The 17,093-nt window shown below is 42.8% G+C and overlaps 1 protein-coding gene across 3 annotated transcripts in view; it reads right to left on the bottom strand.

Moving 5' to 3' along the window:
- SV2B (synaptic vesicle glycoprotein 2B) overlaps positions 1–17,093 on the bottom strand; it is a 124,107-nt gene that overhangs the window by 13,258 nt on the left and 93,756 nt on the right. For all 3 annotated transcript variants that reach the window (XM_083184231.1, XM_083184229.1, XM_083184230.1), the window contains 8 exons: positions 16,412–16,592; positions 14,627–14,778; positions 13,986–14,119; positions 12,030–12,119; positions 7,748–7,858; positions 3,063–3,151; positions 2,796–2,960; positions 650–783 (listed from right to left, as the gene is read on the bottom strand). In XM_083184231.1, the coding sequence (XP_083040357.1) occupies positions 650–783; positions 2,796–2,960; positions 3,063–3,151; positions 7,748–7,858; positions 12,030–12,119; positions 13,986–14,119; positions 14,627–14,778; positions 16,412–16,592 (1,056 nt within the window). The remainder of the gene's footprint in view (positions 1–649; positions 784–2,795; positions 2,961–3,062; positions 3,152–7,747; positions 7,859–12,029; positions 12,120–13,985; positions 14,120–14,626; positions 14,779–16,411; positions 16,593–17,093) is intronic.

Below are 17,093 nucleotides of genomic sequence, written 5' to 3'. Positions count from 1 at the left end.
TTGAAGCCTTCTTGCTTGGATTCTATTTCATGATACCACTGTAACTGTGGGAGGATTAAGTTAATAAGTAGTAGATGTATGAAACAGTGATAACGGAGGAGAAGTGATAAAGTGCCTGGCACTTTATCACTGGCCAATCAGCTCCTGACTGTGAAGTTATAGGCTGGGTTTAAAAAGGGACAGTTAGGAGCTGATTGGCTGGTGATATAGGGGTAGATTTATTAAGCTCAGGGAAGTGATAAAGTGTCTGTATTTTATCACCGGCCAATACGTTCCTATCTGTCATTTTTCAAACCAAGCCTGTGACTTCACAGTTAGGAGCTGATTGGCTGGTGATAAAAACCAGACACTTTATCACTTCACCGAGCTTAATAAATCTACCCCATAGTACCAGGCACTTTATCACTTCTCCTCCTTATCACTGCTTCATACATCTACCCCTAAATGTTTAAAATAGCTACCGAGGTTATCCTATGAGATGTGTTAGATATAACTAATGCCCATATGTGAATGTAAGTAAATAATAAAAATAAATATCTGACATCATTCCAATCATTTATTTATTATTTTGACTAGAAAGTATCTATGATTATAGAGGGGCTAACAACACAGTTTTGATTTAATCACTGTAATCAATTCCCTGTCTTACCTGTGTTGTAGAAAAATGAGGCTTTTATGGTGCAATTCTTAAAGACTGTTCCAGGTGAAGTAACATCTTCAAAGAAGCACTCATCAAAGAGACAATTTTCAAATGTGACATATTTAAGTTTCATCTTGTAGAACCTGGGAAAATAAATGTTATGTTTATTAAAACACAAAAACAGTTGTCCCGGAACAGAGATGTTGGAGGGGCGGAGGTGTGATCATTTGCAGAATGCAAGTTTATAGTTAGAGACATGGCAGTCAATGCAACTGCCATAGGGTCCTGTTCCAGAGGAAATAATATGCCTTTCATCATGGGAATTGTTATTCAGGATCATGATTTTATAATGTTGTGTAGAGAGCCTTATTTCAATTGTATGGGGCCCATACATTTCTAGATAGTAGAAGCTGATAAAACAGCAGTAGCATGTCCAAGATTTAAATGTATATCCATTTTCAATGGTCACTCCTTAAAGCAGTAAGTTGATCTGCTCCACCATTTTCAAAGATGCAATGTGAAAATATTAAAACTCACATTCACACTATGTATACAAGACGGATACTCAGTGTTACTTTCCACTATACTGAGGACAGGAAATAGGACACTGGTCAAGGCTTGCCCACATTTTGTATAATGGTCTCTGACGCTGTTCCTCCCCACACACACACACACACACACACACACACACACACACATGGCTGCAACATGTCAATCATACTGTGACTTGAGGACACTGAGCATGACAACACAGTACTTGTTCAGGCACTAAGGTGAACAGAACAGGTACTGTGCATAAGCAGTCCACCCACCATTAATCTCCATCCGATGGTTTGCATACTACCCTGAAGCAGGGTCCTAATCAGAAAGGTTAGGACTTTTTTCTTTAGCACATTGTTGAATTTTAATATTTTTATTTCATTAAATCAATTTACCACTAGATGTCAGCGTAGTGTAAGACATAAATGTGGTTTAGCACATCTGATGTGTTCAGACTTTTTAATGTTTCTAAACGAAGTCAACGTAATTAGGATACCGATAGACACCCCGACCCTCTCCCCCTACTCCCCTAACCAGTGGCGTAGCTACGTTTTGGGTGAGTGAGTTTATTTTGGTAAATGCTGAGCGCTGTCATCTAATATCTAGGGGGGGGGAATTTAGTAGGATGAGAGATTCAGAAAGTGAGAGCTTTGGTAAGAAATCTCCAGTTTTTTAAAGCGGCAACCATTTACACAGAAAAAAAAAACAGTTTGATTTTGCCGTGTAAATGATTGCCGCTTTAAAAAAATTGGAGATTTCTTACCAAATCTCTCACTTTCTGAAGGTCTCATCCTATTAGATTTCACTTATAGGGCGGGATGTACTAAAGGGAAAATGCGGTAAAACCCCCGTTTTACCGCATTTTCCTATGTACTATTACCCGGCTGCATAGATTTTGCTGGGCAGGGTATCGCCACCTTTGGGTGGCGATACCCTATAGAAGCCTATGGGCTTCTTTTTGCCGCCCGCCGCCTCGCCGCAACCCCTTGCTGACCCCCCCTTTCCACCTCCTTGGGCTTACCTTCTTGCAGGTCCTCCTGGACCCCGGAAGGTAAGCCCTTCCTCCCCCTAACAATGCAGCCAGATGTCCTTCCGGCTGCATGGGGGAGGAGGAGGCGCCGGGGACAGCCTGCTTAGCTATCCCCGGCGTGTAGGCAGCATGAGGCGGCAATGAGGAGGCGGAGACCCCCCGCAGACCACAGTACAGGTATCGCGGGGGGGCTCCGTCACCGCATCGCAATGCCAGCCGCAAGAAGACAGTGCATAAATAAAAAGACATGTGTGTGTGTGTGTGTATATATATATATATCTAGGAGGAAGAAAGGAAGCGCTCCATAGTGCGTATATCAAAAGATAAAAGTGTTTTATTCTTTAAAAGCCAAGTACAGGTACAGGTCATAAATCACATACCATTTGCAGCGGTTTCAGACAACCGCGGCTCACTTAGCATAAAACAGACACGGCGGTCTTTGTTGGAGTGGTTACACTCTTACTCATATTACTTATATATATATATATATATATATATATATATATATATATATATATATATTCCATTTAATTTGTATATTCCATTATACAACTGAGTTGGGGAACAATATTCGTCATAACTTACTTATCATTGTAATAGGTTCCATCTATGTGTATTTGGTTTTCAAGTGTGAAGTTGAAAACAAAATTCCTGACGTGCTCATCCTCAAATACTTTCACTTTGGTTGCATAATCTTCCTCTTGTAAGTAGCGGATTGTGTCGGGGAACCACACTGTAAGACCATAGAAGCTGCAAGGGAGGGAAAGAAAGCAAAGACCACAAATTGAGTAAAATAGATGTATATATTGCATAAGGATGTGATGTTATGGTGAAGTAGAAGAATATAGTTACCTTAGAGACATGGTAAACCAGACCACAGCCAGAAGTACAGTGTTACTCCTAAATTGGCCAGTAAAACAAAACAGCACACTTTCCCACACCTAGAGCAAAGCCAGACAGTTAGTACTGAACATATAATGTACTTTAATTGCATTATACATGACAGCACTATACACTTTCACAGCCATTGTGAATTTATTATTCCGTCATTTGGGATCACAGCTTGCCAGGCTTGCATGCTGCCTCATACTGTAGGTACTGAATATACAAGGGTTTTTGTCATTGGTTATCATCATAGTATCAATATGGGCAGTACACCTGGTGTAATGGTAACAAATATGGCCACACTGCACACTGAGGTAATGGTTTGATTCCCACCATGGCCCTAACTGTGTGGAGTTTGCTCCGGTTTCCTCCAAAAATGTTATGTCTCCAAAAAACATTAACCCTAGTGTGTGTGTGCATGTACATGTGTTTAGGATAAACTACATGGGTCAAGTGGTTCTTATCTGCTATCAAACAACTGTCGGTGTGTCATACCACACCCGCCCGCTACTCCCATGTGTTGAAGCTTTGAACACAGCATTACAGGTGAGTGACAACCACTGTCCAAGGTGCTGATCACTGGTTGGCATTAATTAATGCTCTATAAGTTGTATTTCAAGATTTATGTACAGTGCTTGGAGCACCCACACTCCCTACAATGATATCAACAGTGGGATAGGGAGGTATGTTGTACATGGCCCCTTTCTAAAGATGTGATGCGGTCAGTAGGTCGACAGTGAAAAGATTGACACCTAAAAAAGGTCAACGTGAGTTTTTCACTTTCTTTCAAAAAAAGGACTTGTTCATACTTTACCATTCCAGTGGACATGGAGGGGGAATAAAATAGTGTGCCGAGCGCAGTGAAGCACTGTGCCCAAAGTATGGCGACATACATTTCGACCTTTGCTTGTGTCAACCTTTTAACCATGTTCACCTTTTAAAATAGATCATTTCTAAAATAGATAATTTTGTGCAAATATCGTAATGATTTAAACCAGGCATATCAAACCTGCAGCCCTCCAGCTGTTGTGAAACTACACATCCCAGCATGCCTTGCCACAGTTTTGCTATTAGGGAATGCTAAAACTATGGCAAGGCATGCTGGGATGTGTAGTTTCACAACAGCTGGAGGGCTGAAGGTTGGAAATGCCTGATTTACTGTAAATCATATTCTGTTGGCAAGATGATAGAAATTCTCAATTTATAAACTAGGTTTGAGCTATGATCCTAGATGGATACACTCATGTGTTCTCCGGTATGGGAAGCCCATAAAGTTAATGACTAATTTTTCAAAAATGTTTTAAATGTATTTTGTATTGTAATGTATATACCATTGATATGGCTTCTCATGGGCGATATTGACTGCAGCACAGTTTAGTAAAGAAAAGAATAACCAAAAAATGCAGCTCTGTTAGAGGTAATGAATAGGGTCAGTTGATATAGGGGTGAGAGGATGGCAAACTACCCACTCTTTCTTCCCTGTAGGCTGCAGACAGTGGTACAGATGCATTACAGTAATGGAAACCCTAATATTATGTAGAGGCCACAGGAGACACAGTGTTACGAATTGTTACGTACAAATCTGACAGCTCCATGTGACCAGTTTTGCAACTTACAGTAGGTGAAAGGCTGCAGCAGTCACCACGCAATTCTTCACAGCAATTTCCATTCATCAAACTACAGACTGATACACATGGGGCGACGGCAGCCCTGTGATAAGCGATGTGCTTAAGCACAGATTACTCAAGCACACATTGCTGGCACACATGTTATGCACCAGCGCTGGCGTGCAGACCAGTGTTCTCTTGTGAGAATACTGGCGATCTGACTAGATTTTAACTGCATGCAGTCAAGGTCTAGTCAGGCCATAGCAAAGCATGGTCCATTGCTGGGAGTATACACAAGTGGCGATTTGTGCTTAATTTCTAAGAGAAAGAGTCAGCATACAGATATACACCCACCAATGCACTCACATTGTCTATATAAGCCATGCCATGTACCCTGCCACACAGATTTGTGCCGAATGTGCATTTTGAGGCCATTTCACGGCTGCTAGCATTGGTGAATAGTCGCGCAGCTTACCAATGGTCAGGAAGCTGTTTCCAAGCAGGACTCATCCTGCACCCTCCAATCACATTGTAGATTTGCGAATGTGTGGGGGGAGGAAAAGAGGCGTGGGTGGCCTGAGTTGCCAAGAATGGGGGCATGCTTTTCTATTACTAGATCATTTATCCTGGGACTTCTGTAGCTAATATAAATGTAAGATCTGGGACCTGGGCTATGGTGGGTTAGAACTTTAATGAGGTCTGGGCAGGAGCAGTTTAAACGCAATAAGGTCCATTCTTAGGGCCACCCCCATCCAACATCTTACCTTGTGCAGTGGTAAGTAGATCCCTCCTTCTCCATAGCATCATCTTCCCAGTGATATCTGGTTACAGAGTGTGCAGTGCGGGGCAACCCTGGACACAGGGGCCTATGTGAACTGCACACCCAGCATCCATTATAAATACCCATATGGGTCTGTGATACTAAGAAGTCAGAGATGAAGTGGGACAATAATGGTGACCAAGTCGTTAGACCAAGAAGCTATATTCTAAGTCCCTCTGACACTGTTACTGAGGAATTATCTCTGCCCCTACCTGCACTATACAGGCGGTCAGTGCTGACGAAGGCTAAGGAGTATTAGAAATTGAAGGATACATATAATTTTGAGGAAACTGTTACCATGTTAAAATGTACTGGCACTGATCCTCTCTGGACATTCCTGGCCTTTTGCCGCTAATGCTGGACCTATTTGCTATTCTGCCGCCATCACAGTGGCAGAATAGCAAATAGGTCACTCTTATCCATCTGCATCGGTAAACCTGCTCATCACGCTGCCGTCTGGCTATACTACAGCAGGGCCCAATGACCGGAAACCACCTGGTACTCACTTGCTGGGGTATCTGATTGGACAGAAACCTATATGGCCGGTATCACTGCATAAGCTAAGTCTCAGAACAATATTGGTGAGAACTTTCTAATTCCTAAGGAGGTTGAGTATAGCGCCTCATTCAAATTACATGGGATCAACCAGCATTTATACTCTTTAGTGCTAGATATCATCTTGCCATTAATCTATTTTAAATATTTATATTATTGCATTAATATTGGCAAAAATTTCTGATTAATATTAAATATATCTCCAAGGGAACTTCCGCCCGATGATCACTTCCGGCGGAAGTGAGCCCAATTGAATCAAATGTGCATAGGTATAAATATGGGCTTATGATCACTCCTCTCCAAGCCTTGAGGAAGACAGGTTCTCTGTCGAAACGCGTTGGAAGGAGAGGAGCGGACTTGCTGTAATACCACTGGGATTTTTTGCTTACAGACGGTGACGGACTGGGGTATAAGGCCAATACCCCAGCCTTAAGGTACCGTGTCTTTTTCCATCCAGCACATCCCAGTTTTATGTATCCGTTCAAAATAAATTCTATCAACTTTTGAAAGTGGGCTCTCTGTTTTTCTATACCCATATATGGAGTAGTGATATTCCCATGAGAGGATCCCACCTTCTTAAAGTAAAGATACCCAGATGCGTCTGTAGCTGCACATTAATTTGTGAGTACGGTACGCATCCTCTGACCTTGATGCTGCACGTGTGGTGAACCCATAAAAAGATACCTTTCTAATAGTGAGTGAGGGTACGCATATGGTTACCCACGTCGTGAAACCCATTTATATCTCTTAAACCTGACGACATCATTGCTGATAACTGCTTTTTATTTTATTTCATTTATATATCTCCTGATCCTGAGAGAAACATCGGTGATGTATCTCTGTGTTTAAGCTTTTTCTATACCAGCACTTTGCAGTTCATTCTTATTTTTTCTAGGCACGCCTGCGTCCTGTCAATCACCTTGCGAATGCTGTGCCTTTATAAAAAGTTGCAGGACTTCATTGCCAGATGGCCTCGTGCACTGTGAACCATACGTATGCGCAGTGTATCGATAATCTGCAGCTTTTCAAGTTCGCATCTGTGCATTCAGGTCCTATGTCAATCAATGGCAATAATCTTTCTCAATCTTTTATATACTGAAACTAAATACCAGCCAGGATCTGGTGTTGCTTGCTTTCATTTGTTTACTAAATATTTTAAGTATGCATGAGATATTCCAGGGTTGCCTACCCTCCTGGAATGACCGGGAGGCTCCCGGAAATTGGGTCCCCCTCCCAGCCCCCAGGAAAGGTGGGCAACCCTCGCGAATTCTAGGGGATCCCCGCTCTACCCCTTGATTGCGGCAACCTCCCCTCTTAATCGCAGCATTTTAGTCCCTCCCCCTTCATGGAGATCTTCATGGAGATCTGCGAATCGGGTTATTTTCCATCCTGGGGGAGGGGCTTGATGATGTGTAAAATGTAGGCAACCCTGCGATATTCCTTTTTGTACTCCTTTTTGCCTATTTTAGCTGAATTCATTGTGTTTTTCTAGGGAAGATTGCTTTTGGCATCTAACATTCAATGTACCATGGTGAGCCTTAATATGTTGTATCTCATACTTGATGTTACAGTATGCAGAATGTGTTTGCATCTCATCTTTAACATAAGTATAAAAAAAACAAGAACATTGTTGGCATAGTTACTACTAGTAACTAGTAGTAGTAAAATACCTGTTTCACAACAGTCATGACCCGGACAAGCCAGCGCTGGATCCATGTTCCAGTTGAACTCTGAATTTCAATGAATTCATCGGCTTGTTTTGGTGTCTTAATGTGGGAAACCTGATAAACAGAAAAGAGATCCAATTAGTATTGGCGATGTTTACTATTCTACCTGTCTAGAGCCAAGGCTCTGGTTTTCTGCTATTTTCATTAGCAGCTATCCCTTCCATATAATTTCTAAAAAGGCAAATAAGCCATTAGCGAATGGAAGCGCCCAGCATTTTGTGGGCATTCCCATGAGAACACTGGGCGTTCTCATGCTAATGGGCCAATGAAGCAGGTGCGGGGGGGTGGGGGTGGGCAGCTGACATCACCGGATGTCAGCTGCCCACCCACTTCCCTCCGAATGTGCACACAGATCTAAGGTTGCTCTGAGATCTGTCGCTCCTTAGATCTGCGTGCACGTTCCATATCATTCGATGGCCTGTTACCCCGCAGTCTGCGAATGGCTGTTTATGTAAAACATCAATTTGCAACCAATGCGAAAGTACGCGCATTGTGAATGGTGGGCCATTCGAAAGGTGGGTTCTGGTTCACTCGCAAGGGTGCAAATTCTCATCAAGTGAATGAACCAGAATAAGTGTCACTATCCAAAGTAGTATCTAAAGATTACAAATCTTTAAGGGGGAGATTCTCTAAGCTAAAAATGCGGTAAAAACCCTGTTATCGGGGGTTTTACCGCATTTTGGGATGCTGTAAGCATCCCCCGCCGGGTTACCGCGGCGGGGGGCATCGCCAGAAAAATCTGGCGATGCCCCATAGAAGCCAATGGGCTTCTATCGCAACCCTCCGCCGCCCCCCGCCGACCCGCATCGTCCCCTCACCTGTGTCCGGGCAGCACAGCGCAGTGCTGCCCGGACCTGTGACCTCCTCCCTGCACTGATCCTCTTCCGGGTGCAGGGAGGTGGAGAGCCCGGCGCAGCAGCAGCAGCGCCGGGTGTGGGAGGGAGGGGAGAGCCGCCGGGACCTGCTGGGACCCGGCGACTCTCACCGCAAAGGACAGCTCTTAACGCAAGAGCTGTCCTTTGCCTTAATTATCGCATATGTTACAGCATATGCGATAATTAAATATGCGATGGGCGGCGAAGGGGGGTGGAGATTCTTAGAGAATCTCCCCCTATACCTGTAAAGCCAGGTACACGTGGATAGACGGGAGCTTTGTGCTGAGCAATCTAGCTAAGCACAGACTGCTCAACACACAGCGCTGCACCAGCGATGTGTGCTGAGAGATCTGTCACTGCCAGTGTTCTCAATAGAGAGAACATGGGCGATGACTAGATTTATACTGCATGCACTCAAAATCTAGTCAGGCAACAGCATCGCCATTGCCGGGCGGCATACTTCATTTCTAAGCAATCTAGTCAGATCGCTTAGAAATGGGTCTGTAATCATGCCATGTGTATGCCCCATAAGGCTTCTTTATGTGTTCTAGCGCACAGTACTTGTTTGCCAACAACATTTCTAGGCACACACCTTTGGAAATATCTGAATACAGCAAAATAATAGCACATCAATAATAAGTGTACTTCTGCCCCTGCACTCATGCAAACATTTCCATTTGTGTGTTCTTTTTTATCATTAAGGATTTTTATTACATTGGGTGAAGTGCAACTAAAAATATACTTTCTGGAATTGGAAGGATAATGTCATATTTTACATAATACATTATAGACAAAGTGTGCCGGTATGTGGCGGCATGGCACTGAATTGTTGAAGACTCCTGCCATAGTGAAGGGACCAGCAGCCAGTGACATTGCAATTAGTCAAATTGGGGCAAATGTATTAAGCCTTTAAAATAGATAAACGTGAGGGGGATAAAGAATGGTAGGGATACAGTCCCTAGGTCGACTCAATGAAGGTGGACATACATTGGGTTGACCACTGAACGTCGACAGTGTTTATGTCGATACCTGAATTAGGTATATAAGGCTAAGATCGACAGGGATGTAAGGTCAACACAAGCATTAGGTCGACAGTGAGAAGGTTGACAGTCAAAAGGTCGACATTCGTTTTTTTACTTTTTTTTTTTGAGCCGACATGTGCTGACAGGCAGTATTTCATGCCCTACCATCCATTATGTTATGTTGGGAGAATATAATAGTGTGCAGTGAGCAGTGAGAGCAATTTCCTGTGTGAGGATTATGGGCCTTATTCTGGTTCACTCTCAGAGGCAAATTCCTTCTCAAATGGACAAAACCATGCGCGCTGCAGGTGGGGCAGATGTAACTTGTGCAGAGAAAATTAGATTTGGGTGAGTTATTTTGGGTTGTTTCTGTGCAGGGAAAATACTGACAGCTTTAGTTGTGCACTGCAATGTAGTTCTCACTTTGAAGAAAAACCCCACCCAAATCTAATTCTCTCTGCACAAGTTACATCTGCCCCACCTGCAGTGCACATGGTTTTGTCCATTTGAGAAGGAATTTGCCTCTGAGAGTTAACCAGAATAAGGGCCTGTGTGTGTATTTTTGCTATCAATACAAAGTTAAGAAGGTACAGTTCTTAGTAAATTTGTAAAAAAAAAGTACACACCATAACTTACAATTCTATTACATTGTTCATATTGCCACTTCAACATTTTCCATATCCCCCACTTCAAAATTCCCAATTCTACCCCTACTACTACTACTACTACTACTAATAACTGTAAAAATAACACCCGATCTCCTGGTCCTTTATACTTGAGATATGAGACACTAGATAAGGTTCACATTCCTGTTACAATAAATAGCCACAATAAACACTACTTATCCCAATGTTCTCATGGAGTCAGAGAAATAAAACAATGCAGTTAATTAATATTGCCATGCATAAAGGAATCTTAGCACTTCATTGCAAAACTAGGTGCATGTACTGTATGCGTCAACATTGCTTATAACATGGCATGTCCTTGGTCCGCTCACCTACTTCAATAGTCACTCTTAATACTCAATGTTTACACCCCCAGCAGACACTAGTATGTTGCATAGCTGCCTACCCTCCTGCATTCTGCAGGAGACTCCCTGAAATAGCAGCAATCTCCCTCTCTCCCTCACTAGTCTAGCAATCTCCCTCATTTCACTTAGCCCACATTACACTGTTACATTTTTGGGGAAAAATGGAATGAGAGATAGATATATTTACATTGAATCATCAGCATAATTTCCCAGCACTTTAGCAAGTATAGTACAGTATGTTACTATTTTCATCCTTGCTGGCGGGTCGCCAGAACGTACGCGCTGGCGACCCGCCAGCAGCCACGCCAGCGAGGAGACTGAGACGCGCGTGCGTCTCACGCGTACGCGCGTCTCAGTCTCCGTCGCTAGCGCGACGGAAACCCTGTCCGTCTCCGCCTCAGGGAGACGGACAGGGTTAGGGGGGGTTAGGGGGGGGGGTGCGGGCAGGCGGCGGGGACCCCGGGTTACCGCCGGCAAGCCGGCGGGGACCCGGGGAACGGCTGGAAGCGCCGTCGGAAGGGGCGCGCGCGTGCGCGCGCGTCCCCTTCTCACCATCGCCATGGCGCTGGCGGGGGATGGCGGCTGGTGACGCCAGCGCCATCCCCTGCAAAGATGGGACCTGACCCATCTGTAGCTCGTACTAACTGCTTTGGGGCTCATCTACATTTGGATATAAGTAATTTTAAAAGATTCCTCTCAGATGTAGCGGTACCCACCCACGCTTCTAGGTGCCACGTTCACAATCTCTTTTCACATTCTCTCCATGAGGCACTGTGCAAAATTCTATCACCAACTATAATCTCCCTGAAACTAGTTTTCAAAAGTAGGCAAGTATGGTATGTTGCCATGTCTATAAACAGGGCCAAATTTGTAGAAGTTCAAAGTGCATTTGCCCCCCAGCTTTATTTACAATTTTGTGGTTTATATATTACCTTTTCTGAATGCCATAATTCAATCATCAGATTCAACTACAGTTTTAACAAAAATATCTACTGATATTGAATTCTGCTTTCTGCTAAGTAAGCAAACTACAAAGCTGAACACAAAGTACATTTTCCATATCCCACAGCTATCACAGACTTTTTAAGGTTCCAGTTGCAGCTAAGTTCCAAGCAAGTTTTTATGATCAAACTAGAGCATTTCAGAAACTCTGTGAGGCATACAGTAACTTCAAGTGAGAAATTACCAATAGCGATTGTCTTGGGAAAACCAGGACATATGGAAGCCTTATGTTTGTCATATAAATATGAATATCTTACTAGGAATTATTTGTCATAGACATATGGATTCTTTCTTACTGTGAAAACTTTTTCTGGCTCTCCCTTTGCTCTCATATTAGTGTCGTGAATCTTCTTTAGTATCATCCAAGCTTCATCGTGTTTACCGGTCTGTGGAAGAAACCGAACCCAGATCATACATTTATCAAGTAGTGGCAGGTTTCTTTGCAATGTTTAATTATTGTATGGAGGTACTTTCTAGCACTTCACTTTTTAACCTCTAGCTTCTGCTACTTTCTTATTAATACACCTTTAGCTTAGTTTTTCACTTTTGTGCTGCCCTGGGGTGACTGGCCTATGCCAACCTTTTCGGGGTTCTGCGCCCCAGATTCAAACTTAGTATTAGGGACCCACCAGAAATGAGGCCACCGTGAAGCTGGTTGGTGGGCAAATATTTCTTGGCCAATTAATATTCCAAGAGCCTCTATTATTGATTAATAATATGGAGTGTGCATCTGCACCATGTATTTTTCTTTGCAGAACTACAAGTCCCAGCATGATAGCACCTCATGTGTCTTGGGTGTGCATTCTAAGATCCCCCCCCCAATAAGCTAATATAGTGTACACCTGTACACCTGAAGGTTGGGACTCCTTCAACTTAGAGTAGCACCCCACCCACCTGATTTGAATATTATTTTACCAGCTTGGTCCCTGGTAGCCAGACTGCAAACTGGAGGCACAATATAGGTAAGACCTAAAATTGACATTTATTGCTAGTCTTGGGGATGGATTTGGGGCGCGGCTCCCCTTGGGTTGGTGTGGCTGAGTTGCTTTCGGGGTGGCACACCCTAACATTTATTTAGCACTATTTATTTCCCACTAATATATTATACTTTCTAGCACTTCACTTTTTAACCTCTAGCTTCTGCTACTTTCTTATTAATACACCTTTAGCTTAGTTTTTCACTTGTGTGCTGCCCTGGGGTGACTGGCCTATGCCAACCTTTTCGGGGTTCCGCGCCCCAGATTCAAACTTAGTATTAGGGACCCACCAGAAATGAGGCCACCGTGAAGCTGGTTGGTGGGCAAATATTTCATGGCCAATTAATATTCCAAGAGCCTCTATTATTGATTAATAATATGGAGTGTGCATCTGCACCATGTATTTTTCTTTGCAGTGCTAATGAAGTCACCTGTGTTCAAGCATGGATATCCTTAAACCTGGACTGTAATCAGTGGTGGTTTTTACCTATGGGCTGCAGGGCTGCAGCCCCCCCAGATAAAATCCGCCACTGTTCTCTGCCAATGAAGACAGATGCAGTCTGTTAGACTGCTCTGGCTTCAATGCGACTGACAGTGACTTACTATAGGAAGTCTGACCTGCCAGTCACTCAACGCAGTCCCATTGGGAGGCGTTCCCTCCCTCCGGGATGCCTCTCTGTGCGCAATTGAGGGGCAGCCCCCAAAATGGGTTATGCGCATGCGCAGTATAACGAACGACACTGCGCATGCGCCAGACTCGGGAACCTGATTAAGCCCCCGGGGCAGCCCATGGAGGCTTGGGCCAGCGCATACATAGTATGTATGAAGTTACTGCGCATGCGCTGGCCCCATGCAAGGGACCGGCGGCGGGGCCCAGCAGCGGCGCACGGAGCATGGCAGTGGCAGCGGAGGGGAGGAGGCACATCGCGGCAGCCCCTCTACTCTGAAAGGGTAAGAGCTGCCACTGACTGTAATTGTGGAGTTTGTCAACCTCTTCTCTACATTATCTTGTAAGGGAGAATTCAAATCATTGCAATGCATGGGAAGGCATATACGGAAGGAGAAGCCACCTCACAAAATGAACCTTTGTTCAATTCCCTTATTACCCCAGAAAAGTTATCAAACTTTATTTATAGAAAATAATGTGGGCATATAAGCAACACATTGCTATGAATTGGATTTTTTCAATTGATTGATGTGCATAAAAAAAAAGATGGTAAATGACCAATAATGCATAGCAGGTTAAGATCACATGACTGGAATCCATTACTTTACCTCTAGTAAGAAGCGAGGACTTTCCGGCATAAACTTTAGAGCGATGATAGAGGCAATGCACGGCAGGACACATATCACCACAAATACTCTCCAGCTATGGAAATGGTAGTGGGTTCCCATGCTGAATCCCCATCCTGCACAGAAAATGTTATTGCTTATAGGAAAAAAAATCATATACAGTACACTGGTTACTTGTACATTAAGTTGTAGATTTGCATTCCATTATAATGTAAACCAATGATACAAGCTGGATTTTAGATGTGAAATAAATGTGAATAGATTCATTCTGTTGCCCTTGACGTTTTATTGCTGTTACAGAACATTATTGTGTGTATAATATCTCTGCATATTGCTTCCAAGATTCTAAGGACGGAACATGAAGTATTTATTTTATGAAGACGCCGAGCAAAACTTGAATGATACATGAGAAAGTGTTTCCAGTAAGCAATTATATAGGGAGAAGAGAAATGGAATACCAACAGTTTCTTAATACTAGGAACACTGGCAATGTACATTTGACCATATGAAGAGTGGAGCATTTTAGCTCTCTATAATAAGAGTGGGATGTTTATAATAACAATACCTGAAATAACGACAGTGTGGTAATTACTAGTATGGGCCGTATGTCAGTAACCTCTCACCATAGTGTGGAATGATGCTCCAGGCCATTGCTGATGCATAGATTGCCCCAATCATCCAAAACATGCAAAGCCAGCTCAGGTGCTCCCCTCTCTTCTCCCGAGCTAGGAATTCAGAGAAATAGGCAAACACGATGGGAAGGGACCCTCCAATACTAAAGAAGCAGAAACAATGAAAGGTAGGAAGAGAACTTATAATTCTGTAAAAATGTTCACGGTATTCACAAAGAAGTTATTAAACATCTGAAGCACTGCCTAAAACCTTGATGGCTAACCTTGACACTCCAGATGTTGTTGAACTACACATCCCAGCATGCTCTGCTACAGTTTTGCTATTTGGCCATGCTGAAACTGATGCACGGCATTCTGGGATGTGTAGTTCAAGGTTAGCCATCAAGGGCCTAAAACTATAAAGAAACTGTATACCTTAATAATGGAATCTGGAAGATAAGTCCACCCACATTGTCAACAAAACTTACTTAGGTTGCAGGTACAAAAGGTCTAAGGTCGACATGACATCACAGTGTTTGACACACATATGGTCGACATAAGATTTTAATAATTTTTTTACATTTTTGACTCTTTTCATACTCTAATATTCACATGGCCTACCACTGGGAATAGTATCCTGTGCAGAGCACAGTGATAGCGGAGCAAGGCACCGTGCCCTTCGCATGCCCTACAAGAGGACCGTTTATTGTGTTGTAAAAAAATGAGTTTATTAAAAAAAAAAGAAACTTTAAAAATGTTGTTCTGGTTCTGACCTGTGTGCGCCACACTTTGATGTTAGCTGATATCTCCCTATTGAAGAAGAGGGAAGCCAAACAAGAATTATCTGCTAAATAAGGATATGCATTGGAGCTGGTTTTATATTTTATTGCATTATAAGTGCACTATGACTATTGTATGTCATAGTAAAAAGTTTAAGGACCGTCTGTGTTTCTTAAGATCATTTAAGCAGATTGAACTACTAAAGTTTACTATGATTTGAGTTTCTGTTTAAAAACATCCAGCAGACTGGAGAGTAACTTTATTTAAAAAACACCATGAAGAAGTCCCTATGTGATGAAACGCAATGAGTGATGTTATAAAAAGAGTCAACAGTTAATACCTTTCTACTCAATAATCACCAGCAAGTCTGATTTACATTTTAAATCATTATACTGTATCTGTGATGTATAAAGAACCTTTTTAATGTATTTTAAACAAATATTTTATATCATTACAAGTAAACTCCGTGTCAAATTAAGCATCCTCATTTATAGAAAATATGATTTGTTAAAGTTAGGTGGTCATTAGATGACCATTAAGGGTGCTCCCTAAATACTCATTCTTTTATTTCAGTTATCCAAGGTCCTTACAGGGAATAGCTGCCCTTGAGTAAGCCTGTTGCTATTTTTGCCATTGTTTATCTATAAGTATCACAGTGGAACAAGCGCACAATAGGTATTATTTCAGTTGTTAAAAAATGTTGTGTCAAACTTTTTTGAGTTAACCATTTTCATGTCAACATTTCTGTACTGTCGTCCTTTAGTAATTATCGACTATACACCATGTTAACCTTTTTGAGGTTGAACTATCTTGTCGACCCTTTGACCCTGTCATCCATGTTCATGTTGACAGATGGTGTTATACCTTCCAGCTGTCTAGTGGAGATGCATGAGACTGGGATCAATAAAGATTTTAGCCACCATATTAAGGGGGATCATAGCATATAAAGCACTAACAATCAGCTCCTAACTATTATTTTTCAAACAGCCTCTAAAATAAGAGTAAAAAAGTACTCACCCAAATCCAGAAATAAGGCGGCAGAAAAGGAAGAACCCGTACCCCTGAACAAAGGACGACAAGGATGAAAAGGCAGCATTGATGGTCAGCGAGATCATGAGACATTTCTTCCTTCCCAGTCTATCTGCCAGTCCTCCCCACACAAACGCACCACACATCATCCCAAGGTACACTATTAATCCTGTCCGAGAGATGAGAAAGAAAACACAATGAGAGGAAAATAAATCTGATCAGAAGAAATATTATATACAGTTTGGTACTTATATGTTAATTGGGCGCCCAGTTGGGCATATAGTAAGTACGCTCATACCCCCACTATCCATGTCGGTATGGAGTTGATTTTATATAGTGTGGCGAGCACAGGGAGTCACTGAGGCCAAAGCGTGGCGAGCATAGCGAGCCCTGCGAGGGGACGCGTAAAACTAAGCAAATAACTTAGTGGGCGCCCAACTAACATTTAAGTACCTACAGTTTTCTATGGTGAGGAAAATCCACCCTCGTCGTCAAACACCCTTGCCGCATTCAGTGTTAGGGAGGAGCCCGTTAAACGGTGAGTCCAATGCATTTTGTGGCAAGCGTTGGCATGGGGGACTGATTTTTAGCGACTGCGCATCCGCATAGTCACTTATCCACATATGCAGCCATTCAGTGCGAGTGGCCACGGTGAATAGATTATTTGGCG

Source organism: Crinia signifera, chromosome 4 (assembly GCF_055691185.1).
Source record: "Crinia signifera chromosome 4, ASM5569118v1, whole genome shotgun sequence".
Classification (NCBI taxonomy): Eukaryota; Metazoa; Chordata; class Amphibia; order Anura; family Myobatrachidae; genus Crinia; species Crinia signifera.
This window is presented reverse-complemented; position numbering and strand designations above follow the sequence as displayed.